Source organism: Patiria miniata, unplaced genomic scaffold, assembly GCF_015706575.1.
Source record: "Patiria miniata isolate m_02_andy unplaced genomic scaffold, ASM1570657v1 HiC_scaffold_6, whole genome shotgun sequence".
Taxonomy (NCBI): Eukaryota; Metazoa; Echinodermata; class Asteroidea; order Valvatida; family Asterinidae; genus Patiria; species Patiria miniata.
Window position 1 is genome coordinate 10,036,904 of NW_024037073.1, and position 22,261 is coordinate 10,059,164.

The 22,261-nt window shown below is 40.2% G+C and overlaps 1 protein-coding gene and 1 long non-coding RNA gene across 2 annotated transcripts; one reads left to right on the plus strand and one right to left on the minus strand.

The window, feature by feature from the left end:
• Positions 1 to 2,034: 2,034 nt before the first annotated feature.
• Positions 2,035 to 4,869, plus strand: LOC119742833. Its single transcript, XM_038219033.1, has 2 exons — positions 2,035 to 2,986; positions 3,017 to 4,869. Exons 1-2 carry the CDS (start codon positions 2,546 to 2,548, stop codon positions 4,415 to 4,417), a joined length of 1,842 nt encoding a protein of 613 aa, XP_038074961.1. The 5' UTR covers positions 2,035 to 2,545; the 3' UTR covers positions 4,418 to 4,869.
• A 2,149-nt stretch (positions 4,870 to 7,018) lies between these two features.
• Positions 7,019 to 10,332, minus strand: LOC119743592. Its single transcript, XR_005273068.1, has 2 exons — positions 9,968 to 10,332; positions 7,019 to 7,179 (listed from the first exon to the last, which is right to left on the minus strand). It is a non-coding gene; the product is annotated as an uncharacterized LOC119743592 (long non-coding RNA).
• Positions 10,333 to 22,261: the final 11,929 nt, after the last annotated feature.

Sequence of the window (22,261 nt, forward strand, 5' to 3'; positions counted from 1 at the left end):
ACTTATTTGTCCATCCATCTTTGGTGCAAGATCAAACATACCGGAACATTATAATCTCAAAATATAAAACCAAAATCTCACAATAACACTTGTAATTTGCGTGTAACGACAAGGTGCCAAAATGACTACCTAAAGTCATAATTTTATCCCCTCCCTAAAAAAACCCCCAAAACAACAAAAACCCAAGGTTTTTAAGAAAAAAAACCAACAACACACACACACACACCCACACACCCATCTTTGTTCTGTGGACAACACAAGAGTTGTCCCATGGTACTATGGGGACCGAAGACGTTGTGGGGACAGCAGAAAGTCCCCATAACTCGGTCCTAATTTGCCTAACAAAAAAAAAAATCCCCATAACACAGTGACGGCCCGCCCACAACCACGCAGCGTTACACATTGTGGGGAAGACCTTTGTTTCCTTTCTTTTGTTTTCCTTTGTTCCTATTGAAATCTGAAACTCCTCAACGTTTCCCTTATGGGGTAGATTGATTTCTAAAGACTTCCTCATGGGGTCTATTGTTCCATTGTGTTTTCTACCCCATAAGGAACACTGTACATATACACATATCCCATCTCAATGGTAGACCACTCAAATGAAAGTTCTTGATGTTCCCTTTTTTAATTTGATTCTCATTTGAAATTGTGATGCTTGTAATTCTGAAGTTTACATTAAAGTTCCCATTTTCAGCCATGCCAACTTTCTTATGGAATTGCGAATTGAAACTAATTTCTATAAATATAGTCTAATTAGTTGAGTCATTGTAACAAGTTGGAGAAAGGAATACAGTACTTTTAATAGTTTCATAGATTAGTGTGGTGGAGGAGTTACATGTATCTCGCATCAGTAAACTGACTGATTAAAGATGTTCTGTCCATGCTATTCAATATTTTTCAATTTTGTCTCCTAAATTAGACCTAATTTGACTGTTAAAATACATTATTTTCCTCTATTTTTGGTGTCTGGAATCCTCTGACAAAGTCTTATTTTAGATTGCTTCTGTGAACAAATAGTTTCAGCCTTTGAGAAGACTGGTTATCCCTTCCCTCTTATCAGGCAAAAAATAACAAACATTTGTAAAGTAATTGTATCATAACTAAATTTGGGCCATTTTTTTTGTAAATGATTGACTCATTCAAAACTAATGACATTTTTATTTTGAGAAATAGGGTAATTTACAAAAAAAAACATTCAAGAATTCTTAATTGTTGTACGCATAATACTTGTAATTAGTGTACATGTAGGTTTTAATGGTTTCATAGTTTCTTGACTACACATGTACATGTACATGTAAGTTATAATTTTGGCCTTACTAAGCATTTGCTCAAACAGTTAGTACCGGCCCTCATACAATGTTCAATGTAAAAATCAACTCTTAAAGGGAATATACATCATTTGCTTTTACTGTAATTTTCAGAAATGGATGGAATTGGGGGGTTGGAAATACATGTATATAGCAAATATAGTTACACTGACTTTTTTGAGGTTTTGGGTTCGAAAATGCTAAAAAAACCCAAGAAAAACAATCGTTTTCCTGTAGTCTGGTTCCCTGACTCCATATAAGAAGAAACAGAGCAGTTTACATACATTGGGGAATTGTAAGGTCAGGGAACCAGTCTAGCTGGCTCGTACCCGTTCATAGGTTTGTAATCGATTGCAGACAAGTGCGATGGTCAATTGGGGCCAGTATTTGAAAAAAAGCCAGTTTTTTCAAACGCTGATTGGCTGATCAGCGTTGGAAATTGATACAAAAATACCACTTTTCTTGAAAATGACAGTATACCAGGTGCCATGATTTTACAGGATGCTTTACACTGTCATTCACTAACAGTCCAGCAAGGTATTTTAAAATGATTTGGTAGTTTTATTTTTTGATGTTTGCAAATGTTGTATTTTCCCTTTAATACAAGATCTATAGGCTACATACCGGTACGATACTCGATAGAGAGTAGCAGGTACAATGTACAAGTACTGGGCATATGTACACAACCATCAACAAAATGATAAGAGGAATTTCCAATTATGAGAAATTGTGTTCTGAGGAAACATGCAGGCAATTGTGGCGTCACAATACATGTATGCAGTGGCTGTGTACTTGACTGTGGTATCCAGTTCAGTATTGAAAAATCTGTGGACAGTAGTGCTGTAATACGTACACCTATGGTGTGGCTGATTCTGTTGACAGAGTGCATACAGGAAAAGACTTCCAAACTGTACCGGTACCATTGCAATAAAACAACTACATTGTACAATAAGTAAGTGGATGATGATAATGCAGCTAGTACATGAGAAATATAATAAATAGCGACGTGCACGCGGGACCCCTATGGAAATATACCAATGGGCTTTTGGGCCTTGCACACATGTACTTGTAAGCATGTTGTTGAGTTCATCTGCATAAAATTGAAGTGAATTGAATACATGTACCGTATGTAAACTGTTAGTGAACATGAGTCAGTACATATATCATAGTTACATGAACATGTAGTGTGCATTAAAATTTATTTTCATTCTTATGTATGAAGCGTACAACTGAACAAGATGGCAGAAGGGGGTGTGACTGATCTAGTCTTGGATGAGACTCGGAAGGAACTTCAAGAATGTCCTATCTGTTACACTGAGTACAAGGATCCTAGGAGGCTAGACTGCTCACACAGCTTCTGCCTGAAATGTCTGCAAGAACTCAAACTGACACAAAATAAGGATGACAAGAAAATTGTCTGTCCGTTGTGTCGAAAGGAAACTGCCCTGACCGAAGCTGGCGTGGAAATGCTACCTGGAGGATCAAAGGATGTCAATCAAAAGGAACAGACTGAAGGTCAGGGGTTAAAAGTCATGTGTCAGGTATGCGATGAGTTGGAGAACGAAGCTATTTCTCGATGCGTGGATTGCAAGCATTATCTTTGTCAAGAATGCCAGAAAGCACACAATCGATTTGCAGCACTGAAGAGTCACAAGATTGTTGCTTTGACAGAGCTACCTGTTGAGTCCGAAGAAATAACTTAGGACATTGAACTCAAGAAAGTTCCTAAATGTCGCAAGCATCCAGATCAACATCTCTGTCTGTATTGTGACACATGTGAAGTCCTCATATGCAATGAATGCACAAACTTTGATCACAGAGAATCTATGCATTCTCATGTCAGTATCGACCAGGCGGTTAGCAGATGTAAACAAGAAGTAAATGAATCCGTGTCTAAAACAGAAGAGTACATTAAAGCATTCATTTCTTCGCACCCCGTTTCAACAGACCATTCACGTTACAGACTTGACAAGATGCTGGCAAAAACATACAAACAAATTTCACAGAAAGCAGAAAAGGAAATTGCCAAAATCAGAGAGAAAGAAAAACAACTCAAAATGGAGGCCAGGGACATTGCCGCTAAACAAGACAAAGAATTTGCATATGCAGCAACACCACAGCAGACTCTGAGTAAAGTGAATGAAGTGATGACTACAGCATCATGCTATGAGATCCTGGAGTCCAAACAGAAAATGCTGCGGGATTTGAATGAGCAGGTGGAAGTGCATAAGAGTTTGGATATCAAGCATGGGAAGTCATTCCTTGGCTTTAAGGAGAGCAAAGAGATTGGTCAGCTTGGGACTCTGCTCTTGAAGGAGAAATGGGAGAAGGATGAGGCCTTTTCATCAAGTTTATTTTTTGATGATGCCACAGCTCATGTACAGGTACCAGTAGCAGCATACTCCACAAGTGAAATGGTTGTGGCAGACAGTGATCAATTGCATACATTAGATCCTAAGGGGAAGGTGATTTCTACAAAGACCTACAAACCTGACCCTGATAAACCAAACGAACCCCATGACCCTAATGACATACAGAAAGCAACAGCTCTAGCCATCAACAAGGATGATCAACTTCTGATCCTAGACAATCCTGCAGTCAAGATCTTCAACAAGGAATACCAGCTCCTTCATCAGTTCCTACTGGGTAAAGAGGCCGGCGTGGACGGCACGCCGACGTGCCTGGCAGTGGACAGCAGCAATCTGATAGCAGTGGGTTACAAGGACAAGGAACAGATATCTCTACACAACCCAGATGGTTCCCTCGTCAGAACACTGCCTGCTCCAAAGATTGATGCACATTTGATCTTCAGCAACAAGCGGCTTATTTACACCAACAGCAAGGAAGGTTTGCTGATGGCTGTTGACTTACATGGCAACAAACTGTTCAATCAAAGTTGCTTTTCTCCTGAGGGGCTGTGTTGTGATGATGCAGGTGATATTTACCTTCGTACCCCAAATAACTTTTGCCATTTCAGTGCAGATGGCAAGCGCATTGCTTCATGGTACTGTCCAGATAGTCCTGATATCACATACACACCTGCACATAAATTAGCAGTTACAAAGTGGAACAAGTGGAGGTCAAACACATACATGTATCACTCAGTTTAGAAATATGAGCCATAACATGGACAATTTGCAAATTCAAGCAATGAAAATAATAGGCAGTGAATACAAATTCAAATTCATTTATTTTGTACAAAAATGATATCAACACATTGTAATATCTACATAAACATGTACATTATTGATGCGCCATGCACCCATGAACATGTGCAATGTAAACTTTCTGATTGCAACTTCACAAACAGGACAGACTTAAAACACTTTGAGCCGGATATGGATTGTGCAAATAGAAAGTTTACATGCGTTATAAAATCTTACATTTGGTATCTTACATTAATATTTGGAGCTTGTATATATGTGTTTTAACAGAAGTGCTAGTTTGATATTCCTTTTTTTTAATTCCCAAAATGACAAAATTTGTCCCAAACTGATAACATATTGCCTCAGAAAAATAACAATAAATTTAACATGAGGTGTCAGCCTTAAAAAAATACCGCATGTGTTGCATGTTCTTCTCTACTTGTATTGCTATCTATAGGCCTACAAGTGTAAATACTGATGGTTATCGTGCAACATACATGTACCGTATTGTCCTCTTTGTCAAGAAAAGAAATGGAAAATTACAGACGAATTCAAACACCCCGCCCATGAAGTTTTGACCAATCATAACCACGCATGCATTCACATACATGTGCACGTCCGGCACATGGCACACGATTGGTTGCCCACATGGTGGGCGGTGCCAATTAGAATGGTTTATTCATCAAAGGCTATTTCCAGACCATGCAGCTTTATTCTTATTGGACATTCAGAAACAGTAACTTAAACAAATTAAACTTCCCAACCAAGCCTTCGTTGTAACTTGGTTCACTGCAGTTTCTATACACTTTTCTTAAATATTGAGACTGTTTTGTATTATGAATATGAGTAGAGCAGCTAGGACATGAGAGGCGCACATGCTGTTGCCCTTGTGTATGGTTGGTGGTAAAGGGTGCCGTTTAAACATTGAAATGATAAAAATTCTTAATCCATTTACAATTAATTTTCCAAAATGTTTAAACGAAACCCGCATTGTATAATGTGACATAATTTGTATGTTTACTGTATCTGCCCTCGTACCGATACGTATGCATTTCACACACACACACGCAGTCGTTTTTTGCTATGCTTCCAAAGATTGGCTTTGTGTTTTCCTTTGTTCCCTGATCTAAACCTTTCCCATAGACTAAGTGCACAAACCTGCGTTCGAGGACAAATAGGCACCATCGTTCGAGGATTAATGACCCCTTTGTGCTCGTTTTGTTATCTGTCCTCGAGCGTAATACAATACAGGAACTCCCACACACACGTGTGTAAATGCCGGCAATCGTGGATATGCCCCATTGTCCCTAATCCTCTTTCCTTTGTTTGTACTCTCAACTTTTTAGCGACAGCTCTCATTGGTTTTGTACATGATTTGAGATCGTGGACGTTCGGTCAATCATGGACGTATTGTTTGCGCCCCAATTCTTTTGTCCTCCACGATTGCCGGTGTTTACATACTCACGCACACACACACACACAGTCGTGTTTTACTATACTCTCGAGGACAATGCTTTGTCTTTTCCTTTGTCCCTGTAATATAACACTCTCCCATGGACTAAGCGCACAAACGCACGACCGAGGACCGATTTCAACAAAAGATGAACTCTCAAGGACAACAAAGAATCTGTTGTTCTCCCTTTGTCTGTCTGTCCTCGGGGTGTATATAGTTCACATACACGCACCCCCCCCCCCCACACACACACACAATAATACTAAAGGACCCCTTTAAACCATTTTATTTACAAAGCAAAAGACAGTCCATTATGAATGATCTGCTTTGTAGATCAGTGTCGATGCTGCCCTTCGTTTGCTGTGTACCATAATTATTTAATGTATATTCTTGTAACTAACATGTTCGTGTGCAAACACTGGTGCAGGTGGCATGCAGCCTGTGTGACGTGGCTAAAGGTTTTAACGTTTTACATTGGGCTGAAATACCCCCGGAAGATGTGCTAAATGTTTCCAAAATAGATGCAAATCATGGAGGGCCAGCTCCATCAGAATGAACTGTTATATAGGCCTACCTTGGAATATTCTGCACAATCGGTTAAATATTCTTTTGAGATAAGATCAGCTTCATTCTTATTGGAGATTCAGAAACACTACATGTATCAGAACTTTTATACTGCTTTGCTTTGTATTATAAGCACATGTACCGGTATGCATTGGAGCCTTTGGTTTGGTAGTTTTAGTTTTATTTACTTTAATAGTTTGGCTTTATTATTGATCAAGCATACAATTTGATCAGGCATTTGTAGCCTCAGAATAAAGGACGATTCTCCATTAAACCTAAACAGTTTGACTAGTTTTCTCCTTCTTGCTGTGGTTTATTTATTTAACCTACATTTCAATGACTGCCAAAGACATTGGTTATTGCAGATGAGTTAATTCTGTTTCATTTTGAGTTTTAACCACTATGGATGTGTAACCTGGAAAAATGACACACCTGGGGAACTCGCGAAAACTAATACAACTATGGGGATTCTAACCAAACTAAACTCAGGATCTTTGAAGAGAAAAGGCGCGAGGAGACTGAATTAATAGGGACAAGGGACACAATTCTAGATTTCGAACAAAAAAAAGACAAAAGGAATTTATTTACAAGAACTTCAAATCAAAATCAAAACAAAAGATGAAGACCAAAAACTTAAACCTAAAACCAAAGACTCAAACCAACACAGTGTGTATATTAGTAGACCTTAAAGACACTTCTGGCAGAAAATCTGTAAAACAAGATAAGAGAGTAAAGAACATAATAAGAAACAGTAAACAATGCAAACAACTCAAGCTACACTAGGTCTAAAGTAATATAAACAATGCCCTGTGGACTTGCTATACAGTCTTGCCAAGAACACCAAAAATCTCTTGTGAATACCTAATGAGCAAGATAAACAGTGGTCCCTGTCTTCTGAATGCCAGGTGGGACTAATCACCAAGGGGCTAATTCGCATTCCTGAACAGTAAACTTGCAAAGGTCCAAAGCAGATAAGAATAACTAAATGAAACAGGTGGCTAAATACAAAATAAAGGAAATGCAAGTCTACAGTAAATGAACAGCTTGGACAAGTCTAACTAATGAATAAACATGGCAAACTAATCAGTAAGAAGTCTGTGGGAAAACCACTCCTCTTGGCTTTATACATGTACAATCTATATATATAAGAGAGAGTTTAACTCGGCCTCCGAGACGATGTTTGCTCATGAAAGGATCCGAGACCGCGGGCTCCCGCGGCGCCAAAATCGCTCCACGTCCGTGGAAAAATACGGAGGGTGTCTTCCGCCGGGTCGGACACTTCGGGTCGTCCTGATTTTCCCGTACGGACCGGCGATCCTTTTCGTCGATTTTTCGTGAAGCATTTTGCACAGGAATTTGCCGTCGTGTGCGCTTTCACGTTGACTGCCTGGCCGCCCCCTGTGCTGGCTTTTCTGCGAGTCTAGACTGTGCGAGGTCAGCGAGGTCAGCGAGGTCAACGTAGGGGTTTCGTTTACGTGTTCTAACTCAGCCGTACTGCCAAAGCGTTCACCAAATTGTGATATGGGGTGACCTTGGTAAAATATTTTTTCTCCATGGTGCGTGGCCACCGAGTGCCCCTATTCTTTCATATGCTTCGCTTGCCGCCCCTGCGCCGAGTGCAACGAATACTCAGAAGGACTACACATTAAGTATGCCTTGCGCGGTCTGACCAATCGAAAGTCTACACTGCGTAGTATATCCGGGCTATGCAAAACTGTCGATGGCAACGCGTACTGCAGCCTGCTCCACACCCTGGAAACGAGGTTGGGTCTACGGTGCTCGCTATTTGCATGATTTGAAGCACAAGCATGTGAGTGACGTGTATAGTGCTCTGTTGCTTCCATCGTGTGTTAATACAGCTCCATGCTTCCACCAAGGCTGAGCGTTGTGAGTTCGCTGCCCGCCACAGTGTTGCGTTATAATTTCGGGGGCCTGTCTGGGATCAACGAAGGATCGATGCATTGCTTCAAACATCGCGATCTTAAACGCAGTCACACAAACAATCCACGAAAATGTGTCCGATCCGGCGGAAGACACCCTCCACATTTTTCCACGGACGTGGAGCGATTTTGGCGTCGCGAAAGACCGCGGTCTCAGATCGTTTCAGGAGCAAACATTTCTCGGAGGCTGAGTAAAATTTGCTCTTATATAGATGGTTGACCCAAGTTGAATAACAGTTGACTCGACAAGTTCCTCGCAGACAGTCTCGCAAATTGTAAGACGTTCAAGTTTACGTTTGTTGAAGAGTCCAATATACTGAAACTTAATTATGACCTTCTTAATCAGCCTTCGCCTGTGTACTACGGCAAGCATTTCAAGTACGTTTTCTCACAAATGCCACTGCCTCACAAAATGCCAATTTAACAGACCAAAGGGAACATTTACAGACTGTTGCCATGGTACATAATTATCATGGGCGTCAATCGGTGGGGACGGGGAACCCCTCCACCCCCCCCCCCCCCATTTTAAAGCGGTGGAGACTTTTTTGGTCCCCCCCCCCCACTTTTCTTCCCCGAATAAAAATTGTAGCTACTACATGTATAATGATTCCATTACTCAGAATAGCTGATTCAATGACACCAAACTCGAAAATGATGTTTAAAAGATGATCTTCGTTTTCCAAATGCGACTGCCTCACAAAAAGCAAATTTAACAGACCAACGGCAACATTTACAGACAGTTGCCATGGTACATAATTATCATGTGCGTAAATCGACGGGGGACAGGGGAACCCCCCCCCCCCACACACACACACACACACACATTTTGAGGGGGGACATTGTTTGGTCTCCCCCCCCCCCCCCCCACACACTTTTTCTTCCCCGAATAAAAATATTGTAGCCTACAATAATGATTCTATTGCTCAGAATACATGTAGCTGATTCAATTACTCAAAACTCAAAACTTTCACAGATGATCTTTTGCTCAAATTGGTTTTAGTGATCAGAAATTGCCTCAGATCACACCACAGAAATTGATATTCTTTAACTGCATGTCTCACCAACTATATCCCCCATTTACATTTAACTCCCCACATTTTCATCCCCAACACTACGCCCTACCCGATCTATGATCGGGTAAACCAGCTTGTAAAACAATAAAGGTGAAGAAAACACCATCCAAAATACTGAAATCAGATGTCAAAAGAAAAAGGCAATGCAATGCATCTATCCAAGTCATTCCTCGGAAATTAAGTCAATGAAATAAATCAAACTTCTGACAACACAGTTTTCCTCGAAAATAACAGAACTCTAACATGTCTAATGATCCTGATCAATCAAAATCAAACAATACAAGCTAACTTTCTTCAAGTAATTTCTAAATAAACCCAATCTCAAAACTTCAAGTGATAATTCCTACAACTTACAAGGCTGTTCAGGAATTCTATAAAACTTGATTGTCAAAACTCTGAACAATACCAAAACAGATCAAAACTTCTAAAAAAACTTAATAATACACTTAATGAGAAAATACAAAAAACATATATCAGAACTCACCAATAACTCGAGCAGATAAACTCTCACACAGGGCAAAGCGCACCCAAGAAAATCAAGGGGGAAAGAGAGGTAATAAAATGCACGGTCCTCTCTCTACTGCCGCTGGTCTGCTACTGATCATGAGGGGTCTGTGGTCTTACAGGGTGAGTAGGGCACATGGTCTTGAGACAGGGGGAACCAATGGCATGGGAACAATTTACATACAATGTGAACTGTTACTGGGGAAAGCTAATCAGGGGTACACACTTCTATGAAAGGGTAGGGGACATCTAATAAAAGGGGTGATTTATTCAGGGGACCTACTCCTATCCTAAAACACTACAAAAAAATACAGTAAAAACTACAAGTAAAACTTGGCCCTGCCACAGATGGTTACCCAGACCAGTGCTATGGGCCCATGTAACAGACTGCCTATAACATGCACTGGGCCTCTCTGCGGCACACGGAAAAATGTGTGGAAAATCTTATTTCTTTTGGCTTTGATACACATTAATGCATTGGCAACTTCATTGGGTTTAGAGGCACACTTACACAGACTGGTAGGGCTGTCCCAATTATACAGAATATTCGATCATCAACTGAATAATTGAATAGCGTTTTGCTGGTTGGAATATAATACGAAAACAAAACAACTGCGCATGTACTCACACGACTGTGATGTTATTTTATCATAAAGATCAGCGCTTTATTGTCAGGTGCAACTTTTTTTGTCGATGGTAATTTTTTGGTCACGGCAGTTCATTTTCACTATCCTTTTAGCATGTTTAGCAGGTTAAACCCAAGCTTGACAGTTATAAAATAATTACTGCAAAACACTTGCATGCAACTTTTGACCGATGTGGCATGCAGTTGCAGGTGGTAGTTTCGAATATCCGAATATTCGGTCAAACACAGTTCAAGAAATCGAATACTAAATTACTCGAAAATGGACAGCCCTACAGACTGGGTACTGACATGAATGAGATAGGAAAATTAAACTAGGCATTTCAAGATGTCTATACCTACATACATAATTTCCTGAGGATGAATTTTAAACTGTGATAGAATGTTTGCATCAATTGTTTTTGTGTGTCTTAGAGAAGTACAATCTTGATTAATCAGGTTGCCAAGCTTTTTCTACAATTTCTTACAAATTTGAGGCATGCCTATAATTTGAAAACCATATTAGCACAGAGTGTATGCAATACTACCTGTGTACAAGCGTGGTGCTAGTCTTGATCCAAGAACTGGATTTGGATTGTATTCCCCTCATAAGGCCAGTTCATGACAAGCGAGGTCGCTACCAACAAGATGAATCAAATCCAGTCTGGGCAATATTGGCAGTGCTACCCAGGAAAATCTGATACCTTACACGCGCTTTATACGATCGAGTTAATGCCTGTGCGTGAGGTTTGCTCAGAATTTCCCAGGAAGTGCTGCCAAATATTGCCAAGACTATAGATTCGATTCATCTTGTTGATAGATGCCTCCACTGCCATGGCAACTGAACAGTATTGTCACGGCACTGGCTGCAAAATAGGAGAATCAAAATAAAAAATCCAAGTCTTGAACAAAGACTAGTGTGGTGCCACCTCAGCAATGGTTTATTTTGGTCATTGGATAAGGCTGTAGGGAGTTAGTTTTTGTGCTTTTTTTCTCCAATTCTAAGGATATTGTTTTCAAAAGAAATTGTTTGTCTAATTGGATGGGCCTCGACTACTGGATGGTGTTTTATAGATCAGTGTGTTTCATTGATCTGTGTGGGAGCTATGGATATTGCACTAAATGTCTTACAGAAATCAAGTGCATTGATTATTTAATATGTGCACACTTTTTTGGTAAAATATAGTATAAATTTGTATAATATGTTCTATTACATTTTAATGTTTTAACGTTCCTTAAAGCATTAATTCATATGAGAAGGACCTCATTGATCACCATTTGCTAGAATGGTTACCCTCATAACGTTTAAACAATTTTTTAAAAAATAAACTGTAATACACAGATCCATACGCCTACATGCATGCACAAGCAGTTGGGTGGTGTACAAGTATTATGTGCACACAGCGACAACATCGTGTATGCTTGAGGTCAGAGGTGTCTCATGAAAAGCTATTCGTAAAAACCTGGGAGTTTCCCATATGAGAAATTGTGTTCATGAGGAGACAGTTCAACTGTGACGTCGCAATGATAGCTGTTGCAACTCAGTAACTGTGAACTTGACTGTGGTAGTGAGGCACTATACAACGGGTACAGCACGTACAGTACAGCAGTGAGCACTAGCGTAGTACATGTAGCAGTACATGTAGGGTGTGGCTGATTCTGCTGAAAGACTGTATGCGAGAAAAACTTTCAAACTGTACCCATAAAACGGCTACATTGTAGGTAAGTGGAGGATGATAATCAAGCTAGCACAGGAGAAATACAGCACCATGGGACCCTAATGGCATAAGTAATTAGCTTTTGGGGGTCTGTATCCCAGATGAAATTGATTTTTCTTTGATTCTTTCTGACTGTCCTTTCTCTATCTTCAGGCAAACTTAAATCTTTGATCCTGATTCATGGCCAAACAGTGTGGTATTATCCCATACAACATATGATCCCTATCGCACTGCACATATTGCGATATTCTACGATGCGCGCACCATTCCTGCCACAGCGCACGAACGAGTGATATGATTTACATACAACTGCTCAAGGTTCATGCTTGTAAAGTTGTACATGTATGTATGGTGAGTGTTCCAACATTACTGTGCATTAAGTTTGCTTGAAGATAACTTTGTTATTGCACTCGCGGAACACAGAAAATGCGTCTGTGTTCCCTATGCCACTATGGTCTCGAGGCGAATACAGAGGCACTACTATATTGTGTGTCTTACTCACGCCTGTTGAGTTGCATGTTGTTGATTTCTTCTGAATGGATTAAAAATTGAACATTGAAGTGAGTTGAATAAAGTGTTCATGTGCATGTAAACTGTTATAGTGGACTCACTGAACATGAGTCAATCTACATGTACATGTACATGTACATGTACTGTATGTTCACATGCATAATCCTTCAAATATTTATTTTTCATTCTTATACAGGACAACTGAGCAAGATGGCAGAGGGGGGTGTGACCGATCTAGTCTTGGATGAGACTCGGAAGGAACTTCAAGAATGTCCCATCTGTTACACTGAGTACAAGGATCCTAGGATGCTAGACTGCTCACACAGCTTCTGCCTGAAATGTCTACAAGAACTCAAACTGACACAAAATAAGGATGACAAGAATATTGTCTGTCCATTGTGTCGCAAGGAAACTGCACTGACTGGAGCTGGCATGGACATACTACCTGGAGGATCAAAGGATGTCAATCAACAGGAACAGACTGAAGGTCAGGGGTTAAAAGTCATGTGTCAGGTATGCGATGAGGCGGAGAACGAAGCTATTTCTCGATGCGTGGATTGCAAGCATTATCTCTGTCAACAATGCCTGAAGGCGCATAATCGATTTGCAGCACTGAAGAGTCACCAGATTGTGGCTTTGACAGAGCTACATGTTGAGTCAGAAGAAATAACAGAGGACATTGAACTCAAGAAAGTCCCCAAGTGTCGCAAGCATACAGATCATGATCTCTGTCTGTATTGTGACACATGTGAAGTCCTCATATGCAATGAATGCACAAACTTCGATCACAGAGAATCCCTGCATTCTCACATCAGTGTTGATGAGGCATTCAGCAAATGTAAACAAGAAGTAAATGAATCTGTATCTAAAACAGAAGAGTACATTAAAGCATTCATTTCTGCCAACCCCGTTTCAGTAGATCATTCACGTTACAGACTTGACATGATGCTGGCAAAAACTGACTCTCAAATTACACTGAAAGCAGAAAAAGAAATCACCAAAATCAGAGAGAAAGAAAAACAACTCAAAAAAGAGGCCAGAGACATTGTCATTAAACGAGATATGGAATTTGCATATGCAACAATACCAGAGCAGACTCTGAGTAAAGTGAATGAAGTGATGACTACAGCAACGTGCTATGAGATCCTGGAGTCCAAGAAGAAAATGCTGTGGGAATTGAATGAGCAGGTGGAGGTGCATAAGAGTTTGGATATCAAGCATGGGAAGTCATTCCTTGGCTTTAAGGAGAGTGAAGAGGACGGTCAGCTTGGGACTCTGCTCTTGGGGGAAAAATGGGAAAGAGATAAGACCTTTAGATCAAGTTTTCCTGATTCCCCTTACCTAGCAGTATACTCCACAAGTGAAATGGCTGTGGCACACACTAATCGACTGGCTATATTGGATCCTAAGGGGAAGGTTATTTCTAGAAAGACCTACAAACCTCACCCTGATAAACTAAACGAACCCCATGACCCTAATGACATACAGAAAGCAACAGCTCTAGCCATCAACAAGGATGATCAACTTCTGATCCTAGACAATCCTGCAGTCAAGATCTTCAACAAGGAATGCCAGCTCCTTCATCAGTTCCTACCAGGTAAAGAGGCCGGCGTGGACGGCACACCCACGTGCCTGGCAGTGGACAGCTGCAATCTGATAGCAGTGGGTTACAAGGACAAGGAACAGATATCTCTACACAACCCAGATGGTTCCCTCGTCAGAACACTGCCTGCTCCAATGATTGATACGCATTTGATCTTCAGCAACAAGCGACTTATTTACACCAACAACAATGAGGGTTTGTTGATGGCTGTTGACTTACATGGCAATGAACTGTTCAATCAAAGTTGCATTTCTCCTGGTGGGCTGTGTTGTGATGATGCAGGTGATATTTACCTTCGTGCCCAGACAAAAATCTGCCATTTCAGTGCAGATGGCAAGTGCATGGCTTCATGGGACTGTCGGGGTAATTCTGATATCACATACACACCTGCACATAAATTAGCAGTCACAGAAGGGTGGAACACGTACATGTACATGTATCACTTGATTTAGAGATATTGTAGCGTTTGACCAATAGATTCAAGATGATGGATGTGATTTTCCAAGGAGTTTGCCGACAGAGTACTGTAACACAATGACAGACTAGACAACACGTTGACATAAACGAAATAAATCTGACCAGGAGACAGTGCCTTATCAGTCAAGTTTTTAACATTTAATCCTCAACAAATCACAAATATGCCAATCACTTTATAACAATAATTACTGGTTATTTGCACACTGATTCACCTTAATTTAAGCAGGGGGGTGAGCTATCCGTCGGGGAAGATTCGGGCTCGAGTCCTTTTTTGGAAGTTCCGCAGCACATGACTGTTCAATCCAAAGCTAACACAACAACCTTTTCGCACGTGAAGTTAATCAACACAATACATTATCCTGCGCTGCTAATCTGCACGTGCGCGACTGGCCCCACTCTCCGGACGGACAGCGCCACATGTGATAATCGCTACAGTACCTTACACATACTGGTACATGTACTTACATCAACTGCAGTGTTATAAATATTCCGGTACATGCAAACTTATTTGGACCTTGTACAGTTGTACATACGTACCGGTTTCATGTGTTTAAACTAAAACTTAGTTGTTGTTTTTTAAAACTTCCCAAAATGACAAAATTTGTCCCAAACTTGTGGCATATTGCCTAAGAAATTTGTGCATGAGGTGTTCTACATGGTACATCAAGGTTAAAAAAAAATTATTAGAATTTCCTTTCAGCCTTGAAAAAAAAAAAGGAATGTGTCGCATGTATATTTTCTACTTCTACATTTTTTGCTATCTATACAAGTGTAAATACTGATGGTTATCTTGCAACATTTAGTATCCATATTTCCAGCTACCGGTACAATGAAGAGACCGATGAATAGTACAGTGACACCATACTCTCCTCTTTGTTTAAACAGGTGGGTTTGTAGACTATTCCACACGCTCAGCCCGAGGAAGTTTTAACCAGTGCCTGACACGTATGCACAAATTTGTAATGTGCATGCATTCGCAAGTCCGGCACATGGCACACGATTTAATTTGCTGCCCACATGGTGAGCGGTGCCAAATGGTATACAAATATTGAATGCTTCGAGTGGTGTAGTAAAACTAGCCTCCCTCGGTGATCCATGGACCATTCTATTTTCCCGAGGCGAAGCCGAGGGAAAATAGAATGGTCCATGGATCACCGAGGAAGGCTAGTTTTACTTCACCACGAGATAAAGCATTCAATATTTGTTTTATAACACTTCACCAACAGATTCTGCTTGATTTTAGTATTTTACATTATTTAAATCTGAACACAGTTGAAATAAACTTCAATTTCAATACAAAATTGGTGGAAAATGTATTTCTCTCTTAAAAACTAACCCTTCACGAAATGTTTGAACCCAAGTCTGCGGCGCGCTCTCTTTGGAATAATACGCGCTACGCACAACGGGCAACGCGCACACCAGCATGCATTTGCACACAAATACCGCGCCGTGGAAATAGTACTTTGGTTGCTAATGGTATAGTACTTTGGTTGCTATGCGCATAGTACTTTTGGCCGTGCACAGAGAGATAGCAAAATTAGAAAGTAACATGTGACTCGCTCTCGGCCAATCAAGACACAGAATCTGTGGGTGAGGTGTTATAAAATAGTCTATTCATCAAGGGCAATTTCCACGACACATAGTATGTACTACTCAATATTCTTTTCAAAAGATCCCTCTTTTTGTTTTTAAAAACAAATAAGACCAGTTATTCTTATTGGGCACTCAGAAACACTAACTTCAGCAAGTTAAACTTCCCAACCAAGCCTTCTTTGTAACTTGGGTCATTGAACAATAGTTTCTAGGCACTTTTTTCAAATGTCTTTACTGCTTTGTATTATGAATATGAATATGTGGAGTCTTTACTTAAACTCAGTTAAAGTAGTTATTAGCCTTGTGTAATTGATCAAGTATTCAACTTGATCAGGTATTTGTAGCCTCAGAATAAAGGATGGTTCTCCATTTATTTACCCAAACAGTTTGACTAGTTCTCTCCTTCTTGCTGAGGTTTATTTATTTAACCTACATTTCATGATTGTGTAACATTGTTTTGCATCACCGAAAACAAACTTTTCATTGACAATGATTACCAAAGACATTGGTTATTGCAGATGAGTTGTGTTTCATCTTGAGTTTTAACCACTATGGATGGTTACCCAGACCAGTGCTATGGGCCCATGTAACAGACTGCCTATAACATGCACTGGGCCTCTCTGCCACCCACGGAAAAAAGTGTGAAAAATCTGATTTCTTTTAGCTTTGATACACATTAATGCATTGACAGCTTTATTGGGTTTGGAGGCACACTTACACAGACTGGTAAGGCTGTCCTGTATATACACCGAATAGTCGATCATCAACTGAATAATCGAATAGCGTTTTGCTGGTTGGAATATACGAAAACAAAACAACTGCGCATGTACACACGACTGTGATGTTATTTTATCATAAAGATCAGCGCTTTATTGTCAGGTGCAACTTTTTTTGTCGATGGTAATTTTTTTGTCAAGGCAGTTCATTTTCGCTATCCTTTTAGCATGTTTAGCAGGTTAAACCCAAGCTTGACAGTTATAAAATAATTACTGCAAAACACTTGCATGCAATTTTGACCGATGTGGCATGCAGTTGCAGGTGGTAGTTTCGAATATCCGAATATTCGGTCAAACACAGTTCAAGAAATCGAATACTAAATAGTTCGAAAATGGACAGCCCTACAGACTGGGTACTGACATGAATGAGATAGGAAAATTAAACTAGGCATTTCAAGATATCTACCTACATACATAATTTCCTGAGGATGAATTTAAACTGTGATAGAATGTTTGCATCAATTGTTTTTGTGTGTCTTAGAAGTACAATCTTGATTAATCAGGCTGCCAAGCTTTTTCTACAATTTCTTACAAATTTGAGGCATGCCTGTAAATTGAAAACCCTATTGCTTTAAGGAGCACAGAGTGTATGCATACTACCTGTGTACAAGCGTGGTGCTAGTCTTGATGCAAGATTGGATTTGGATTGTATTCCCCTCATAAGGCCAGTCCATGACAAGCGAGGTCGCTTTCAACAAGATGAATCAAATCCAGTCTTGGCAATATTGGCAGTGCTACCCAGGAAATTCTGATACCTAACACGCGCGCTGCATTCAAGCTAATGCCTGTACGTGACGTTTGCTCAGAATTTCTCGGGAAGTGTTGCCAATTATTGCCAAGACTATAGATTTGATTCATCTTGTTGATAGAGGCCTGCTGCACTATAACTATGTTTTCACGGCACTGGCTGCAAAATACGGGAATCAAAAACGAATCCAGTCTTGAACAAAGACTAGTGTGGTGCCACTGTCACATGAAAATCTGACTCCTATGAAAATCGGACCCCTTTTCCCTTTTATTGGTTAATCCCTCTCACGTGACCAGTCACTTTCCTAATTACCATACTTACGCACGCGCGGTATTACCAATGAGTCCAAATTTCATAGAAACGTAAATTCACGCTACACCACCTCAGCAATGGTTTATTTTGGTCATCGGATAAGGCTGTAGGGAGTTAGTTTTCTGTGCTATTTTTTTTCTCCAATTCTAAGGATATTGTTTTCAAGAGAAACTTTTTTATTTAACTGGATGGGCCTGGACCACTGGATGGTGAAATCATAGATCAGTGTGTTTCATAGATCTGTGTGGGAGCTATGGATATTGCAGTTGCACTAAATGTCTTACAGAAATCAAGTGCAGTGATTATTTAATATATGTGCACACTTTTTTGGTAAAATATAGCATTTGTATAATATGTTCTATTACATTTTAATGTTTTAACGTTCCTTGAAAATTTAATTCATATGAGAAGGACCTCATTGATCACCATTTGCTAGAATGATTACCCTCATAACGTTAAAATTTTTTTTTTTTTTAAATAAACTGTAATACAGATCCAATCCATACGCCTACATGCATGCACAAGCAGTTGGGTACAATGTACAAGTATTATGTGCACACAACCGACAACATCGTGTATGCTTGAGGTCAGAGGTGTCTTATGAAAAGCTATTCGTAAAAACCCGGGAGTTTCCCATATGAAAAATTGTGTTCATGAGGAAACAGTTCAACTGTGACCAGGTGATGTCGCAATGAAAGCTGTTGCTATACTCAGTAACTGTGAACTTGACTGTGGTACATGTAGTCAGGCACTATACAACGTGTAAAACACGTACAGTACAGCAGTGGGCACTGTTGTAGTACATGTAGCAGTACAAAACCTGGTGTGGCTGAGTCTGATGACAGACTGTATGCAAGAAAACAATTTCAAACTGTACCCATAAAACAGCTACATTGTAGGTAAGTAGAGGTTGATAATCAAGCTATACCCACAGGAGATATACAGCACCATGGGACCCTAATGGAATAAGTCAATGTAATTAGCTTTTGGGGCCCTGTATCACATCCAGACAAAATTGATTGTCCTTTGATTCTTTCTGACTGTCCTATCTCTATCTTCAGGCAAACTTAAATCTTTGATCCTGATTGGTCAATCCATAGTGACAACAGTGTGGTATTATCCCATACAACATATGATCCCTATCGCACTGCACATATTGGGATAATCTACGATGCGCGCACCATTCCTGCCACAGTGCACGAACGAGTGATATGATTTACATACAACTGCTCAAGGTTCATGCTTGTAAAGTTGTATGGTGAGTGTTCCAATGTTACTGTGCATTAAGTTTGCTTGAAGATACCGTAACTTTGTTATTGCACTCGCGGAACACAGAAAATGCGTCTGTGTTCCCTATGCCACTATGGTCTCGAGGCGTATAGAATTACAGAGGCACTACTATATTGTGTGTTTTACTCACGCCCGTTGAGTTGCATGTTGTTGATTTCTTCTGAATGAATTGAAAATTGAAAATTGAAGTGGGTTTAATATTTAAAGTTTTCACGTGCATATACACGTACATGACATTTGTAAACTGTTATAGTGGACTCACTGAACATGAGTCAATCTACATGTACATGTACTGTTATTGTACATGTTCACATGCATATAATCCTTCAAACATCTATTTTTTTATTCTTATAGTATACAGTGCAACTGAGCAAGATGGCAGAGGGGGGTGTGACCGATTTAGTCTTGGATGAGACTCAGAAGGAACTTCAAGAATGTCCAATCTGTTACACTGAGTACAAGGATCCTAGGATGCTAGACTGCTCACACAGCTTCTGCCTAAAATGTCTGCAAGAACTCAAACTGACACAAAATATGGACAAAAAGAATCTTGTCTGTCCGTTGTGTCGCAAGGAAACTGCACTGACTGAAGCTGGCGTGGACATGCTACCTGGAGGATCAAAGGATGTCAATCAACAGGAACAGACTGAAAGCCAGGGGTTAAAAGTCATGTGCCAGGGATGCGATGAGGAAAATGAAGCCATTTCTCGATGCGTGAATTGCAAGCATTATCTCTGTCAAGAATGCCTGAAAGCACACAATCGATTGGCATCACTGAAGAGTCACAAGATTGTAGCTTTGACAGAGCTACATGTCGAGTCCGGAGAATTATCAGAGGACATTGAACTCAAGAAAGTTCCCAAGTGTCACAAGCATCCAGATCAAGAGCTTTGTCTGTATTGTGACACATGTGACGTCCTCATATGCAATGAATGCAGAAACTTTGACCACAAAGAATCCATGCATTCTCACGTCAGTATTGACCAGGCATTCAGCAAATGTAAACAAGAAGTAAACGAAAGCGTATCTAAAACAGGAGAGTACATTAAAGCATTCATTGCTGCCAACCCCGTTTCAATAGATCATTCACGTTACAGACTTGACAAGATGCTGGCAAAAACGTTCAACCAAATTTCACAGAAAGCAGAAAAGGAAATTGCCAAAATCAGAGAGAAAGAAAAACGACTTAAAAAAGAGGCCAGGGACATTGCCGCTAAACGAGATACAGAGTTTGCATGTGCAGCAACACCACAGCAGACTGTGAGTAAAGTGAATGAAGTGATGACTACAGCAACTTGCTATGAGATCCTGGAGTCCAAGAAGAAAATGCTGCGGGATTTGAATGAGCAGGTGGAGGTGCATAAGAGTTTGGATATCAAGCATGGGAAGTCATTCCTTGCATTTAAGGAGAGTGAAGAGGCCGGTCAGCTTGGGACTCTGCTCTTGGAGGAGAAATGGGAGATAGATGAGACCTTTCAAATAAACTTGTACAATTTTGAAGATCTAGCAGCATACTCCACAAGTGAAATTGCTGTGGTATGCACTGGTAAACTGCTAACATTGGATACAACAGGGAAGGTGATGTCTACAAAGACCTACAAACCTGCTAAACCAAACCAACCCCATGACCCTAATGACATACAGAAAGCAACAGCTCTAGCCATCAACAAGGATGATCAACTTCTGATCCTAGACAATCCTGCAGTCAAGATCTTCAACAAGGAATACCAGCTCCTTCATCAGTTCCTACCGGGTAAAGAGGCCGGCGTGGACGGCACGCCGACGTGCCTGGCAGTGGACAGCAGCAATCTGATAGCAGTGGGTTACAAGGACAAGGAACAGATATCTCTACACAACACAGATGGTTCCCTCGTCAGAACACTGCCTGCTCCAAAGATTGATACGCATTTGATCTTCAGCAACAAGCAGCTTATTTACACCAACAGCAAGGAGGGTTTGCTGATGGCTGTTGACTTACATGGCAACAAACTGTTTACTCAAAGTTGTAGTTATCCTCGTGGGCTGTGTTGTGATGATGCAGGTGATATTTACCTTCTTGCCCCAGCACGCACATTTTGCCATTTCAGTGCAGATGGCAACTTGTGCACTGACTCATGGAAATATGATTCTTCTTCTTACATGTGTATCTCAACATTCATCACATACACATCTGCACATAAATTAGTACTTACAACTAGGACTGGGATGATAAAAATGTTCCACTTGGTTTAGAGACATCAACCAACATAAAATTGCAAATTCAGGCCAACAAAATATTAGGCAGGCAATAAAAAAGGCATTGAGGCCTATTTAATTACAAACTTAAAAGCAAAATGATTATCATCATACCCGTAGATGTATAGTATGGATGCTCCATATGGAAATATATATGTGTACATTCATGAACAGGATGTCCAAAAAAAAGTAACAAACAAACAGGGGGATAATTTGAAGAGGTTGGGCAATTCCACGGTAACGGAAGGACGTTTTCACTCATTAAACAAAATTTCAAATGTGTGCATCACAAACACTGTTCATAGTTACAGCAAACAAATGTCACAATTGTATTGCTATAATGCTACTTTCATTTTCCACACTATTGGGGGGCTTGAATGCCTCCCGTTT